This window comes from Acartia tonsa, chromosome 3 (assembly GCF_053477335.1).
Source record: "Acartia tonsa isolate MP-2025a chromosome 3, ASM5347733v1, whole genome shotgun sequence".
In the NCBI taxonomy this organism is placed as follows: Eukaryota; Metazoa; Arthropoda; class Copepoda; order Calanoida; family Acartiidae; genus Acartia; species Acartia tonsa.
The window spans coordinates 27,602,790-27,616,795 of NC_137262.1; the positions used below are offsets into that span (position 1 = coordinate 27,602,790).

General features: G+C 30.6%; 1 protein-coding gene across 2 annotated transcripts; it reads right to left on the minus strand.

Moving 5' to 3' along the window:
- Positions 1-1,028: 1,028 nt before the first annotated feature.
- On the minus strand, positions 1,029-8,182 carry LOC145313794 (uncharacterized). Of its 2 annotated transcripts, none has more exons than XM_080153408.1 (4): positions 8,067-8,182; positions 7,654-7,701; positions 2,306-3,541; positions 1,029-1,705 (listed from the first exon to the last, which is right to left on the minus strand). In XM_080153408.1, the coding sequence occupies exons 1-4, from the start codon at positions 8,177-8,179 to the stop codon at positions 1,558-1,560; spliced, it is 1,545 nt and encodes a 514-aa protein (XP_080009534.1). In that variant the 5' UTR covers positions 8,180-8,182; the 3' UTR covers positions 1,029-1,557. The 2 variants fall into 2 exon arrangements, with proteins under 2 accessions (XP_080009534.1, XP_080009535.1); XM_080153409.1 differs by having other exon boundaries at positions 8,054-8,182.
- Between the last annotated feature and the right edge of the window lie 5,824 nt (positions 8,183-14,006).

The window sequence follows — 14,006 nt, forward strand, 5'->3', positions numbered from 1 at the left end:
AATATTTGCATACTAGCGGCTTCGCCCCTAGCCTCTATGGGCTTCGCCCTATAAAGTTATGGGAAGTCAACCCTCCTTAATCGAAATATTCAAAAAAATTATTCTTTGTTTAATTATTCTGTGGTAAAATTAAACCCAGGTTGTGCGGTTTATGCACAAAAATTTTCATTTGTACAAAAAAATTTAAATTCGTAAAAATTAAACCTAGGTTGTTCGCATACACAAAAATTTAAATTAAAATTTTTTTTTTTTTTTTTGGGGGGGGATTCATGGGGGCTTCGCCCCATGTTGCAGTGGGGCGAAGCCCACCCCAATTACTGGTTTTTGTTTACAAAATTTTTTAAAAATAAAAAATTTTGGAAGTGGGGATTTTTTTATTTTTTGGGGGGTTGGGGTGTCCCACCTCCCAAGAAAATAGCTTAAAACCACCAGAGGACCAATAGGTATATTCCCAGAAGGTTAGAGCCCAATTTGATCAGCAGTTACTGAGATTTTACAAAAAATGTAAAAAAAAAAATGGGGGGTGGTTTTTTTTATTTTTGGGGGGGTTGGGGGTGTCCCACCCCCCAAGAAAATAGCCTAAAACCACCACAAGACCAGTAGGTATATTCCCTGAAGAGTAGAATCCGATCGGTTCAGTGGTTACCGAGATCTTAAGGGACAGACAGACAGACAGACAGAAGGACAGAAGGACAGACGGACAGACGGACAGACATCAAGCTACTTTGTATTATAGATAGAAATCAATCATGACTGCCAAATGTAAAGAAAGAGTATTATAAGCGTGCAGTAGGGAGGAGAATGGGGATTTTATCAGCCCCTTAAATTATAAATTGGAAAAGCCCGCTTCTCTCTTGTTTTACCCCCTCATGAAATGCACCCCAATGGTTAAATACTGAAGAAATGGTGTTGTTGGGAATGAAAAGTCTTTTTTTGAAGACGGGAGTAAAGTATACATAAATAAAAATTAAGAGCAAAGGGAGCAAGAGTATAACTTGTTTCAGTTTTTACTACAGCTTTAAAGTAACTAATTTAAGTTTTATTAAATTAAGTTTCATTAGAAGCAGTAATCCACTTACAGATGTAAAAATGATCACACAAAAACAAAATTAAGATATTAATATTCAACAATATTTCTATAATTTATAAAAAGAAGACCGACAAACCCCAAACTGTCCCAGAATGAGCAAGACAATTCCAGTTACGTCATATACGTTTCGGGAAAGAAAAAGGGATGGGGGGGAGAAAATATCTTCAAAAGAGATGGGAGAAAAGGGAAGAGATTTTCTTCCCCCCTTCCCTTTTTATATGACATCACAGGAATCGTCTTGCTCATTCTTGGACAGTTTGGGGTTTGTCAGAAGACCATTGACTACTCATAAATATGGAATTGAAACTATTTAGCTGTGCATTAGGTTAACTCATTTTAATATGTTAACTAATTCTAATATGTATATCACAAAATTGAAATGATAGGTTATACATGATTTGGTAAATACATGATTATTGCTAATTAAAGAAAAAAATAAAATGAAACAAAGGCCTTTTAAAAAATATCTAGGCATTTTTCTTCTCAAGTATTTTACTAACTATAAGTTTGAGTTTATCTAATTCTTCTTTCATTCTCTCATGTGTATTTTTTAGCTCAAGATTTCTCTGCTTTAGAGTCTCTCTTTCCATGATTAGTTCCTTCTCTTTGCGTTTTCTAAATAGATAAATAGTGAATTCTAATTTAAACAGTAAATCATTGTATGACTTGTGTTGTACTTATCTGTTGGGGCAACCTTTTATAGACTAATTAATTGACCTATCTATTATACTTTAAAAATTGATTTTGGAACAATTTAGGTAAATTAAAAAAAACTAGTGGCTACACTTTTAGAGGAATCTAGGGGAACTTAATATGGAGTGGTGTCTGTGTGTGTGTGGGGAGGGGGTAGAAGTCAACCCCTCTATTTTCATTTAGAATTTGAACCTTAAATGTACAGAAGTTTAGTGGTTAGTGAGATCCTTTGCTACAGACAAAAAAGCTTACTACTTTATATAATAGGATATGGAAAATTAAAGCAACTCTATAAATCTTACAGAAAAGTCTGAATGTCCTTTCAAAACAAAATGACATTAAACTTTTATTTGAAGAATTGTATTTAAATTTGTACAATTACTATGATCTTTGAGATATCAATTTCTAAGAATATTAGGCATCTTTTACACAGTTAAGCAAAATTTTTGCTAGGGTCTTAAATTATACTTTGTTTCCTTTATAATTAAAGTGTCACCATTCAAATGAAACAAAAATACTTACTGTTTTAATCTGTATGCTTGACAATGGATCCTGTTTAGTTCTCTTTTGGAAACTTCAGTAGGTTTCTTGTTCACATCTATCACAAGCTTTTTCTTTGATATTTCATTTATCAATTTTCTTTGATTTCTTCCTTCAACTGATTTCTTAAAAGCAATATCCTTGGCATAGTAAGCTTTAGAAACAGAGGTTCCTATATGTTCTAATTCAATATCCTCTTTGCTATTATTTAAGATATTTTCATCTGTAATAGTTGATTTTTTGGCATAAACCAGAATAGACTGGCTGTCAGAATTTAATGATGTGCTGTCAGAAATATTTTGGCTGTAACTAACATTACTAGAGACATGAGGAATATTCATAACATTGATTTTTTGTTCTCTGTGGTCTTTTTCCTCAGCAAAAGCATTTTCATTGTTAGATAATTCTTCATCTATAACTAGTTCTCTGTCTATTTCAATTCCTTCATCAGGAGAATCCTCTGTGACCATAGCATCATCTGTGTTAACAATAGTGCTACCAAAAACTAATTTATTGACAAGTTTTGAGCTTTTTGTTAAAAGTTTGATACTATTTTTGTCCTCAACATCAATTGAACCATCTGCTGTTGTTATTTGTTCTTCATTGATGACAAATGATAAATTGGAATTTATATCATCATTACGTTCTGCTTCATTAATATTTGTTTGATTTATGTTTACATGATGTGTTATATCTGACATTGTGACATTAAAATGCATTTTACTTGTATTAACTTTAATTGATTCTCTAACATTGTTTTGATTGGTTGAAAGATCTAATGGTAAATCATTTTCATTTTTGTAAGTCATTGCAATATCAGTTAGATCAGTGTCTAAAATGTTGCTTTCATTCAAACTGTTAATATCCTCCAGTTGATTCCCAGAGAGCAAAACTTGGACTACTTCAATCTTACTCATATCAAAATTCTGATCATTAGTTTCAATCTGAGCATGACTAATACTGGTTGTTACAGGAATTTGGTTAAGACATCCATCCATAGTTTTTTCATTGATATCAACATGAGTCAACACATAATTTAGCATTTTTGAGTTATTTTCATTTTCTACTGTGTTTAGGATGTCATTACTGTTTACTAAACATGTTTTATTTAGGTTTTTACATTTAGATTTCATGCATTGATTGGAATCATGCCAACTAGTATTTATATTCTTATTTTGTTGAAATATTTGTTGCTTTCTTTCCTGATGAGAAGAATCCCTGAAAATAAACAAATAAAAATATAATAAAATAGCTAGCTACAGGGAAATTCAAAGGCTCCTGTGACAAAAGTTTAAAATTGTAAACAGTGGATGAGATGGATGTTAGGGGTGTCTATAAACCCCTCTTAAAATTTAAATTTTTATTCTCTAATGGTTTTATAGCTTATCAGACATGTTTACATAGCATATTCAAATTTTGTGAAAATCAGATGATATTTTTTACTACAGGGCGTTTAAAAAAAAACTATGTTTTCCAAATTTGGGAAACAACCATTAGGAGTACAAAAAAAATAATTATATGTCAATATTCTCTATAAAAATATGCATATATAAAAAATTCAAACTTCAATAACTTTTTTGTCTTTAGAGATTTTTTTGTCAAATAAAAAGGAGTTTTTTTCTTTTTACTATAACCTACGTAACTAAAGAAGATTCTTTTACTGCAAATGCATCACAATCAAGAAATGTGAAAAAATGACAAATTGCAGTTTCTTAAAAATGCTTTTGTGAGGAGCTAAAAGGCATTTCACCTTTAAAACTTATTAAGGTACTTTTCTTATACCTTTTTCTAAATTAATATTGAAATTCTACAATTTTTTTATACATAATATAAGAGTTATTTCAATTTTTCTTGCGCAACATTTTTCACATAAAGCATTTTTGGAAACTATGTACCTATTATAGAGGCCATATTTTTAGAGATAATGAAAAACACCTGTTATAAATTTGATGTACTTTTTTACAGAGAATAAGGACATATAATCGTTTTTTCTGTATTCCTTCTGGTTGTGTCAGAAAAACGGAAAACGCAGTTTTTTCTGAAACACCGTGTATATAAATTTTTAAAATTGATTCCAACATATATAAATTAACATAAACTCTCAAACAATTAGAATTGAGAAGGCTTGAATAAAGCAAAATATTTTTTATACAAAGAAGTGTGTTCTTACTGTGTAGTTAGCTCTAGCTGCACGTTTTTTGAGATAAATTAACAATAGGAAATACGGACAGATGAATTAATCCTAATTGTAGAAAATCTTAAGTTTTAAAAAAATCCCTCTTAGATGTCTTATTTTATGCCTAACTGGAAAAAGTATGTCTCATAATTTAAACTTTTTGCCAGATAAAAATGTGTTACACACAAAAACTTGTTGCCTGGAGAACACTTTTTGAAAGTCCCTATAAACATAAATATGACAAAAAAGCATCAAAAAAAGTTTCAATTGGTGGAAAGAGTGGAAACTATATGCCTCTTTTTAAAAAGTCAGTTTTTGACAGCCTTAAATCCTAAGTGGTGGTCAGGAAGAAGAAATGAGTTTTTTTAAAAATCATTATACAAAAAAAATATATAAAATGCTGTATATATTTGGAAATATTTCAAAACTAGCCTACAGCTCACGTTGTTCGCTGGTCTGTAATGCTCTTGAGAATATTAAATATCCGTACTGGAAAGGTAGAAGGCTAATGCAATTATTAAGGTATAAAATCCGATCAGTTAAGAATTTGTAGAGGGCCCGATCTTTCAGGGTTTAGACAAAAGACTTATTTTATGTTTGCTGACCAATGCACCTCTACTCTAAGAATAATATTGTCTGTCGGTCTATCGGTAATGCTCTTAAATAATTTTCCCAGCTTTTATCAAAGATCTTTTTTGTGTAAAGATTCACTATGCATCATTACTTTATATGTCTGTATGTTGTGCACCCTTTTTGCTTTTATTTGCTTTGCCTTTTTTTTTTTTTTAAGTTCAAGAGCTTCTATAGTTATGGATGTTTTCATCCTTATTTACCTGTTAAATGTTATTAGCGAAGTCAATTAATTTAAACTTTAGAAGTTTTATTCCTTACTTAGTCTGTTATTCTGTCTATAGACTACTAATATTTTGTGTGAAGATTTGTATGACCACTGTACTGATCATCATTCGTCTATCTGTCAGTTATGCCGCGTTTTCTTCTTTTTGCTTTTGTGTTTTTACTTTTACAATTAGGATTTTTGCTACTTATTAATATTATCATCCTTGTTGATGATTTTTAAACTCAGGGATCTTCTTGTTTAGAACTGACGAAACACTGATTAAGTTTTTTAGTCAAAGTGGTTACTAAACTTTGGTTAACAGTGTAATTTACAGTCATATGTTACCTCCTTCCCTGATGAAAAAAATTTTGGAATTGAAATTATCCTTCTTAATCTATAATTCACTCAAAATATTTGTTTTCTCAGCTGCTTTAAAAATTAGATGGCTTAAATTTTTAATCAAGATTATAATAGACATTTGTTATTATAATTGCTTATTGCTAATTTATAATTCAAAATGTCCGTCCATTCGTCTGTTGGCTAGGATTAGAGGAAAAAGTAATTTTCTCATTTGCTATTCATTGGCTGAAAATTGTATTAATATTCCCTTTATAGCTTGACAGTATGGACCTCATTTATTGGTCAGTTAATTCATCCAGTAAGAGGGAAGGAAATGGGGTAAAAGGGTTGTATAATGTTAATGATCTATTTCTTGTTAAAAGCCAAACTTTTCTACAGTGGGGGTTGATCTGTCCATCCGTACGTCCCTAACAAATAGTTCTGATAGCCCTATCACCATGACGTTAGTATGTCCAAATAAAATAACTTTTATTTAAGCTATTAAATGACATATTTACTTAAATTTTTGCTGAAATCTAAATGTTCTTTAGTAGAATTGATTAATGTTTCTCTTTTACGGATTTTGTCATCCTTGTTAATGTTATTAATTAACAGAGATAATTACTCTTTTTAAATACTATCGCTCTATGCCTTACAAATTTTATTCTCTTATTCTTCAATTAAATGTTCATTTTATTCTTATTCTTTAATTAAATGTTCATTTTATCATCTCTTCAAATTCAGCTTGTAATAAAATTAGAATGCCTATGATTCATTATGTACACCCCCCCCCCCGTCTCTCTTTCTTTCTCTCACTCCCCCCCCCCCAACCCGTCTCTCTCTCTTATTCCCCCGTTTGCTCTCGGTCTCCCCCCTTTCTCTTTCTATCTTTCTTGCTCCTTCTCTTTTTCTCTCTCTTCATATATACGTTACACAGAATGATTTGACTTTATCATTTTACGTTAGAATATCTGTTTAATATATATTTAATCAGTAATTATTAGTTTTATATTTACACCCAATGTAACAATACACGATTTAACGTTTTGCTCCATTATTTTATCTTATTTTAATGATTGAAATCCTAATATTCTTCATTTCAATTTATCGTCCTCAAAGGGTTGAAATGTTTAGTTTAATATCTGACCACATTACGGGAGTGTCGCATGAATCATTTTATTTTAAAACTAAGTTTTCTTAGATTTACTCAATTATAAATTTAAGTTTTCTGTTTTATGAATAGAAATCAAATACTTCAATGTTATTTAAATAGCAACATGAATTAAAAAACTGAATTTATGATGCTAAAAGTAGAATAATGGGTCTTAACGTTCTGGTCAATGAGAATTTAATAGGGATTATTGGAGCACTATGAGTTTTATACACCATAAGGTTGGAAGATTCAAGCTCGATTATAGACGTTTATTTCCTATATAGATCTGTCATGGATCTTGATGCAATACCACAGGCCGTTTTGTACATGTTAAAAATTGGAAGATTTCATTAAATAAAAGTAATCGCAAATATACTTAGTAAATGATTATTTCAACAAATTATGCCTTAAAAACCAGTTTTTCCAAAGACCTTATTTTTGATGATTTATGTTTTGAAAGTTGTGGAAAAAAAGTGCATATTTTTAAAATTCAAATTGCATGGATTGTATCAATAGTTGAAATGTGTTATGCATACCGTTAGAACTGTCATAAACTCTAGTTTTTGGAAATATAAATACCATTTTTGTGAAATTTGTAGTTTATAATTTTTTTTCTATGCATAATTAGGTTTATAAAAAAGCTCTTTTCTCTTGCAACATGCTGTATTTAAAACTATTTCTTATAAATTACTAATAATTAACTGATACCTATTTTCCTGTTACTTTGAATTTTTAGACGTTTTCCAAATAGCCCTAATCATTATCAAATATTGAGTAGAATGAAAAATTTTTAAGTTTTATAAATAATTTGTTTAAAAACTTACCAATTTATTTTAGTTTTTTCTCCGAACTCGTTTCTTAAAACTGCGAGCCTTAAAACAAGAAAATGTTTGTAGGAATAGTCGATATGCAATTCGATAGATAACTTAAGAATTCAAATCTATACATTTTTACTTTTGTATGAATGGAAATTATCATATAAAAGATACCGGAAATGTGATTAGCCATCAGCGAACACTCAGCGGGCTAAAATAACGATTTATCCCATCCATCCCATTTATCCAATCACCTCCACTCTCACTTGATGAACGAACAGACCAATAAATGACGACAATTTTCCCCCTATCATAATATACACATGTATTCTACATCCATTGCTTTTTTTCTTATTAAACTTATTATGTACAAAACAAGCAAAAAATATGTGCAACATTTAAATATTACCAAAGCAACTGACTTTGAGCTTTGATCCAGTCTAACCAGAGGTTTTTGGTTCTTTTGGGGTTTCATGCTGATTCCACAAACAGATATATTCTTCACTGGAGACGGCTTTGATGATGTCTTTGTCATTTTTTTTCTGAATAAAAAATAATCATTAATTTTTCACATAGAAGGCATTGCATCAAAAAAATTTTGCTGACGATAAAAACATTCTCAATTTTATGCATGATGTGAGATTTATACAATTTACACTGTATAATGAAGTTAATTTAATGTGCAATTGCATTTACTTTAAAAAATATGCAGTTAGTTAGAGCTGCACCAATCTCGTGCACTTTAGTTGTACTAAGCAAAATTTAAAATTGGCGCCCACGAAAAAGACTTGGTATTTCACATCTAAAAGCAATATTCAGTTGAAGTTTAAACTAAGGGTGATGGGTTGATTACCTTCGTGGTGTTAAGGACGTGCAAGCAAGGTAATAAAAAAAATCTAAAGAGAGTTAGGACATTTTATATAAGGGTTATAGTGGGTTAAAATAGGGATAATCTATTTTTTAAACATTTAAAGTTTTTAACCTAAGGTCAATTTCAGATATTATGGTAATTTCCCCTTAGATTTATTTTGAGTGTGTAAGATATGAAAAACAAGGATGACAATATTCATGACTAGCAAAGCTTAAAAATTATGGATGGACAATGACAATGAACTATAGAGAAGTGTAAAACAAATTAAACATTAAAATAAATCACGAAAACTTTTATGATTTATAATGTGAAAATCTAGGAATCGATCTAGCACCACAACATATAAGTAAATCTAAAAAAGAAACTTTGTAAAAATATGTAAAACGTAAATTAATTTAATCCCTGAAAATTTCAGCCATTTATCTGGACTATGAGTTGAATAAAACCTTGAACACTTAAATAACTAGGAATTGATCTAGCACCCCAATCAATAAGCAAATCTCAATGAAACTTTATAGAAGTATTCAGAATTTAAAATTATTTAATCCCTGAAAATTTCAGCCGTGTATCTTGAATAGGAGTTGAGAAAATTATGAAAACTTAAAAATCTAGAAATCGATCTATAGCACCTCCATTAATTGACCTACTAACTTGGAGAAAATATGAAGAATGGGGACTTATTTAACCCCTGGAAACTTCAGGCGTCTATCTTGAAAAGGAGCCGAGAAAATCACGTTTCCCCCAAAACGTTTCAGAAGGACAGACGGACGGACAGACGGATATTTCAAATTATACAGTAGCTTCGCTACTAAAAACATGATGGGTGAATAAAGTCCCCATTCTGCGCGTTTATGATTGAACTATAACTCTATTAAATATTTTTAACTAATCTAAAATTATTTTCAAAGTTAAGAGATTTACCTATTTTTTGTTTAAACAGTTTAGATGACAATTTTATCACTCATATTTATTAACGATTATTAAATTATTACTGATCATAAAATCCGAAATCATTCAATTTATAAACATTGTAAAGATATTGAAAATCATTCATGATTCATTAATAAGCAAAAACCCTAGATGACCAATTCCCGAGTTGCATAGTGTGAATTTTTTTTGTGGTTGGTAGTTGGGAGTGTTCCAACCCCCCCAATAAAATTGATTAAAACCATCACATGACCAGTAGGTATAAGAGTAGAGCCTAATTGGTTCACTGGTTTCTGAGATCTTAAGTACAAGACAGACAGACTTTGTATTATAGATACAAACACTAGCGGGTTCGCTCCTAGAGGCCTCTAAGGGCACTTGAGAAGGGGTGGATTGAATCCCAAAACCCATTTTAAAGAAGGTGTCCTAACATTTGTAATATTTTATTGTGTAAAAAACTGAAATTACTTCAACAAGGATGACAACATCCATAAAAGCGAAGCACTGAAACGGTAGGACAAACGGACATTAACACTTGTATAGTAACTGAACTGAAAAATCGGAACATAAATGTATAAATGTCGAATAAAAATTGTAGGTAAATTTGTTGAAAAACTGCTTAAAAACAGGATAATGTTTATGGACATACTTACATTTTTGGACTTGATTATAGAGTTGCTTCGCTTATAATATTGTTCTTTGTTGTCCCAGGAATCAATATACCAATCTCTAGGGACCAAATAAGTTATAAACCTTCCCGAAACCTCTGAGTATTTACGCTGTTAAGAAGAACCCGATCGGTTCAGCGGTTAGCGATTCCGTTCAGTACATACAAACAAACAGACAGACAGACACACATCGTTCTATTTTGTAATACTAGCGACTATGCCCCTAGAGGCCTCTAGTGAGAGTTTAAATGTTTTCGAGAAATAAAATGTCTATGTTGCGTTCAAGTCTCAAAAAAGTCTTTCAAAAAAATTCGAGTTTTATGTTCTTGGGAGGGTGGTGGTACCTCCCCAAAAATAGTTATAAAACTTCCTGGGACCTATGCGAATCTACCCTGTTAAGGAGAGCCAAACTGGTTCAGTGCAAATTAGCGAGATCCTTCAGTACAAACATACAAACAAACAGACAGACACCCTGTTAATTATTATAAGGATAGATATTTTGGATTTTTAATTTTAGTTAAAAAGATTAAACTAATATTTATTTTTGGGGTGAGCGGGGGATTATTACTATTTTGGAGGGTGGTGTTACACACCCCCAAAATAGTAATAACCTTTCCAGGACCTATGAAAACCATGTCAATTCAGTGGTTAGTGAGATCCTAATAAAGACAAAAAAGCTTACTACTTTATATAATAGATTAATTCAATGCATATATATATCTACGCATATATCCGTTTTTATTTATTCAGTTGAAAAGACGAAATTTGCTTTAGTTACTCCCATTATTAAATTTATTATATTAATATTGGGATCGGCCCGTCCGTTTATTCCTCTGTACGTCTATTTTGACGGAGATCTCTTATAAACAAACAATTAAGGTATGTTAGAATTGTCCCATTAATTTCAAACGAGGCATAATGATTTATGTGTCTATGTGAAATAAAAAGAAAAAAAAACTCCCCCCCCCAAAAAAAAAAGCACTGTTCAAAATAATAACAGGGTGAATAACCCCTCCTCCCAGCCTAAATTTGTTTAACAGAAATAAATTTTTTTTTCTTACTCTAATCGAAAAACTTTGCTGTTAGAATTTCAACATATTTTAAAATTTCTTTAAATGATGAAATGTAAGAACTGCATTATCAAGGTACATACTATTTTGCATCAAATTTCTTTTTAACATAAAAGTATTTCAACAAATCTAGAAATATACTTTGCAAGGATGAATGATTCATCGTGACAAACATATCAGTAAATTTTTCATTGGATGGCTTAGGTTTTCCCAAATAATTTTTTTTTTGTTGATATCAAATGAAATTAGATTAATTCTTAGATGTGTTTTTAAATCTAGATAAATTATTGTACACAAAATTATAAAGGTAAAAAGTATTGTTTAAATCAGACATGAGCACATATGTAAATATTCTTTCTCTCTTATGTATATTATGCTTTAAAAAGGAAGATTTATAAATAGACTATGAAACAAAAAAGGGGACAAATTATAAAATGTTTAAAGTTTGTGATGTTTATAATGAACTTACAAATATTTGTTTTTCTTGTATTCATTCGAATGCAATGGATAGGAACCGGTTCTCATCCATACGTAAAAACTATGTCTAGCATCATATTATATCCAGCTTTCTACGAATATAAAAATGTACAATCATATGTCATATGTGTGTCGGCACTTAGTCGCCTTGTATGTTTGAGTCGTCCTAAGTGTATTTTTATCTTTTTATTTCTAAAGATAGACCGATAAATTTTTGATTAAACCTATGAGCGAATAAAATATAATGTTTTTATGATTTTTTGACACATAAACCATTTAATTTTATTCTGTTTTACTATGTTTTCTTTTTAAAATAAGGATTTTTTATGAACAATTTATTGAAGCTTAAAATAATTCACGCAACCTCGATCAAAACAAAACAATATTTGGTCACGAAACCTTGTTTGTTATTGTTTTTTGATTTCTTAATTTTAATTTAATTTTGAATCTTTTACAGTTAGGGAGTTGAATCCATTTTTATAGAAGCAGAAATATAATCTATGATTATGGTTTGGACCCTCTAAAACTGTAATCTACCCTTCTACTTTCCCCTCTCTTGGTGAAGATATCTTCAACGCCGATACGATTTTTGAAATATAAGATTCCACTTTTGTCTCTCTTGTTGAAGATATCTTCACCAAGAGAGGCAAAAGTGGAATCTTAAATTTCAAAAATCGTATCGGCGTTGAAGATATCTTCATTAAGAGAGGGGAAAGTGGAATCTTAAATTTCAAAAATCGTATCGGCGTTGAAGATATCTTCACCAAGAGAAGGGAAAGTAGAATCTTACATTTCAAAAATCGTATCGGCGTTGAAGATATCTTCACCAAGAGAGGGGAGAGTGGAAAGGTAGATTACAGTTTTAGAGGGTCCAAACCATAATCATAGATTATATTTCTGCTTTTATAAAAATGGATTCAACTCCCTAACTGTTTTATTCAACAAAAAACATAAAATTAAATATGAATTATTGTAATATCATGAATTAATTTTAATATTTTTTGTTTCAGGCAATCCATTTTCATACTAAGAGTTAATAAATCTAGTATTTGTAAATCTTCCTTTGATTCCTCACTGCACGGGAGTAGACGTCTCTTTGTCTGTTAGACAAGATCTCGGAACGGCTTTGATAGCAAAGTTCCTCGACAATAAGATTAAAACCAGTTTTTTTAGCCGGTGCCTCCGGCACCTTGGGTCTAAACAAACTAGTTTTAATCTCATAATTGTACATTCTATATCCGCGGAAAGCCGTTGATAATACGATGCGAGAAATAACTATTATATAATTTATTTCGAGGTAAACATGAAACTATGAATTTATGTATTTTTTATGTTTATAATAGATACGAACTAGCGGACTCGCCCCTAGAGGCCTCTAGGGAAACTTGGGAAGAGGAGATTACTAATTACTACAATAGTAACTAGTTTATTTTTGGTCTGCATGGATGCAACTTATAGAAAAGTTTAGCTACAGAGAATTTTAATGAAATATTGTTGTCTTTTAAGGAAGTTTATATATCTGTTGAAAGACAATGAACTTATTTACAGCTACTTATTATAGATAAAAGGGTAGCTAGGTGCAATACAAATATAATTATTGGTCATTTGTATTGTGTGACGTCATTTTTTTATAGGCACTATAAAGAGCTTCAAAATTAAATTCAAATTTATATAGTTTTATGTGTTTTAAGTTCAATAGATATCAAAATCAATGTCTTATTAATTACCCCAAGACGCCCTGATATAAATTTTGCAGAGTGCAATTATATTTGCAAAAATATAATAAAGTATTAATTTTTGTTTCCACACCATTTGTCAAATACAATAATACACGTTCATTCGTTCTTACAATTTATTAGTGTACATCCTAATATATAGTAGTAAGCTTTTTTATGTCTCTTGAGCTTCTTATAGATCTAGGAAAGGTTTAAACATAATTTGGGGGAGGGTATCTCCCCCCTCCTAAGAGAAATCGTCCCCAAAAAAGATTGACCTCCCATTCAAATTGTTTACTCAATAAAAATGAAATTGTAAATGAGCGAAGGTCGACTCCCTCCCCACTTGAAGTGGCAATAGATGCCTCTAGGGGCGTGGCCGCTACAACAAATATAAAATATCCAAATAGTTTTACATTATACATATAGCTGAACAATTTTTAGATTTGTATTTACGCATTTACATTTTGTTGTTAATGTGTATAAACACAATTAAATTTTGCAGTGTCTAAAACCAACAGATGAAAACTATTGTATTACAGGAATCTAAAGGTATAGAGCATTGGGTGATAAATTAAAATACACCCCCAATGATGACACACAATTGCCCTTCTGTGAATTACAATTTGGTTGA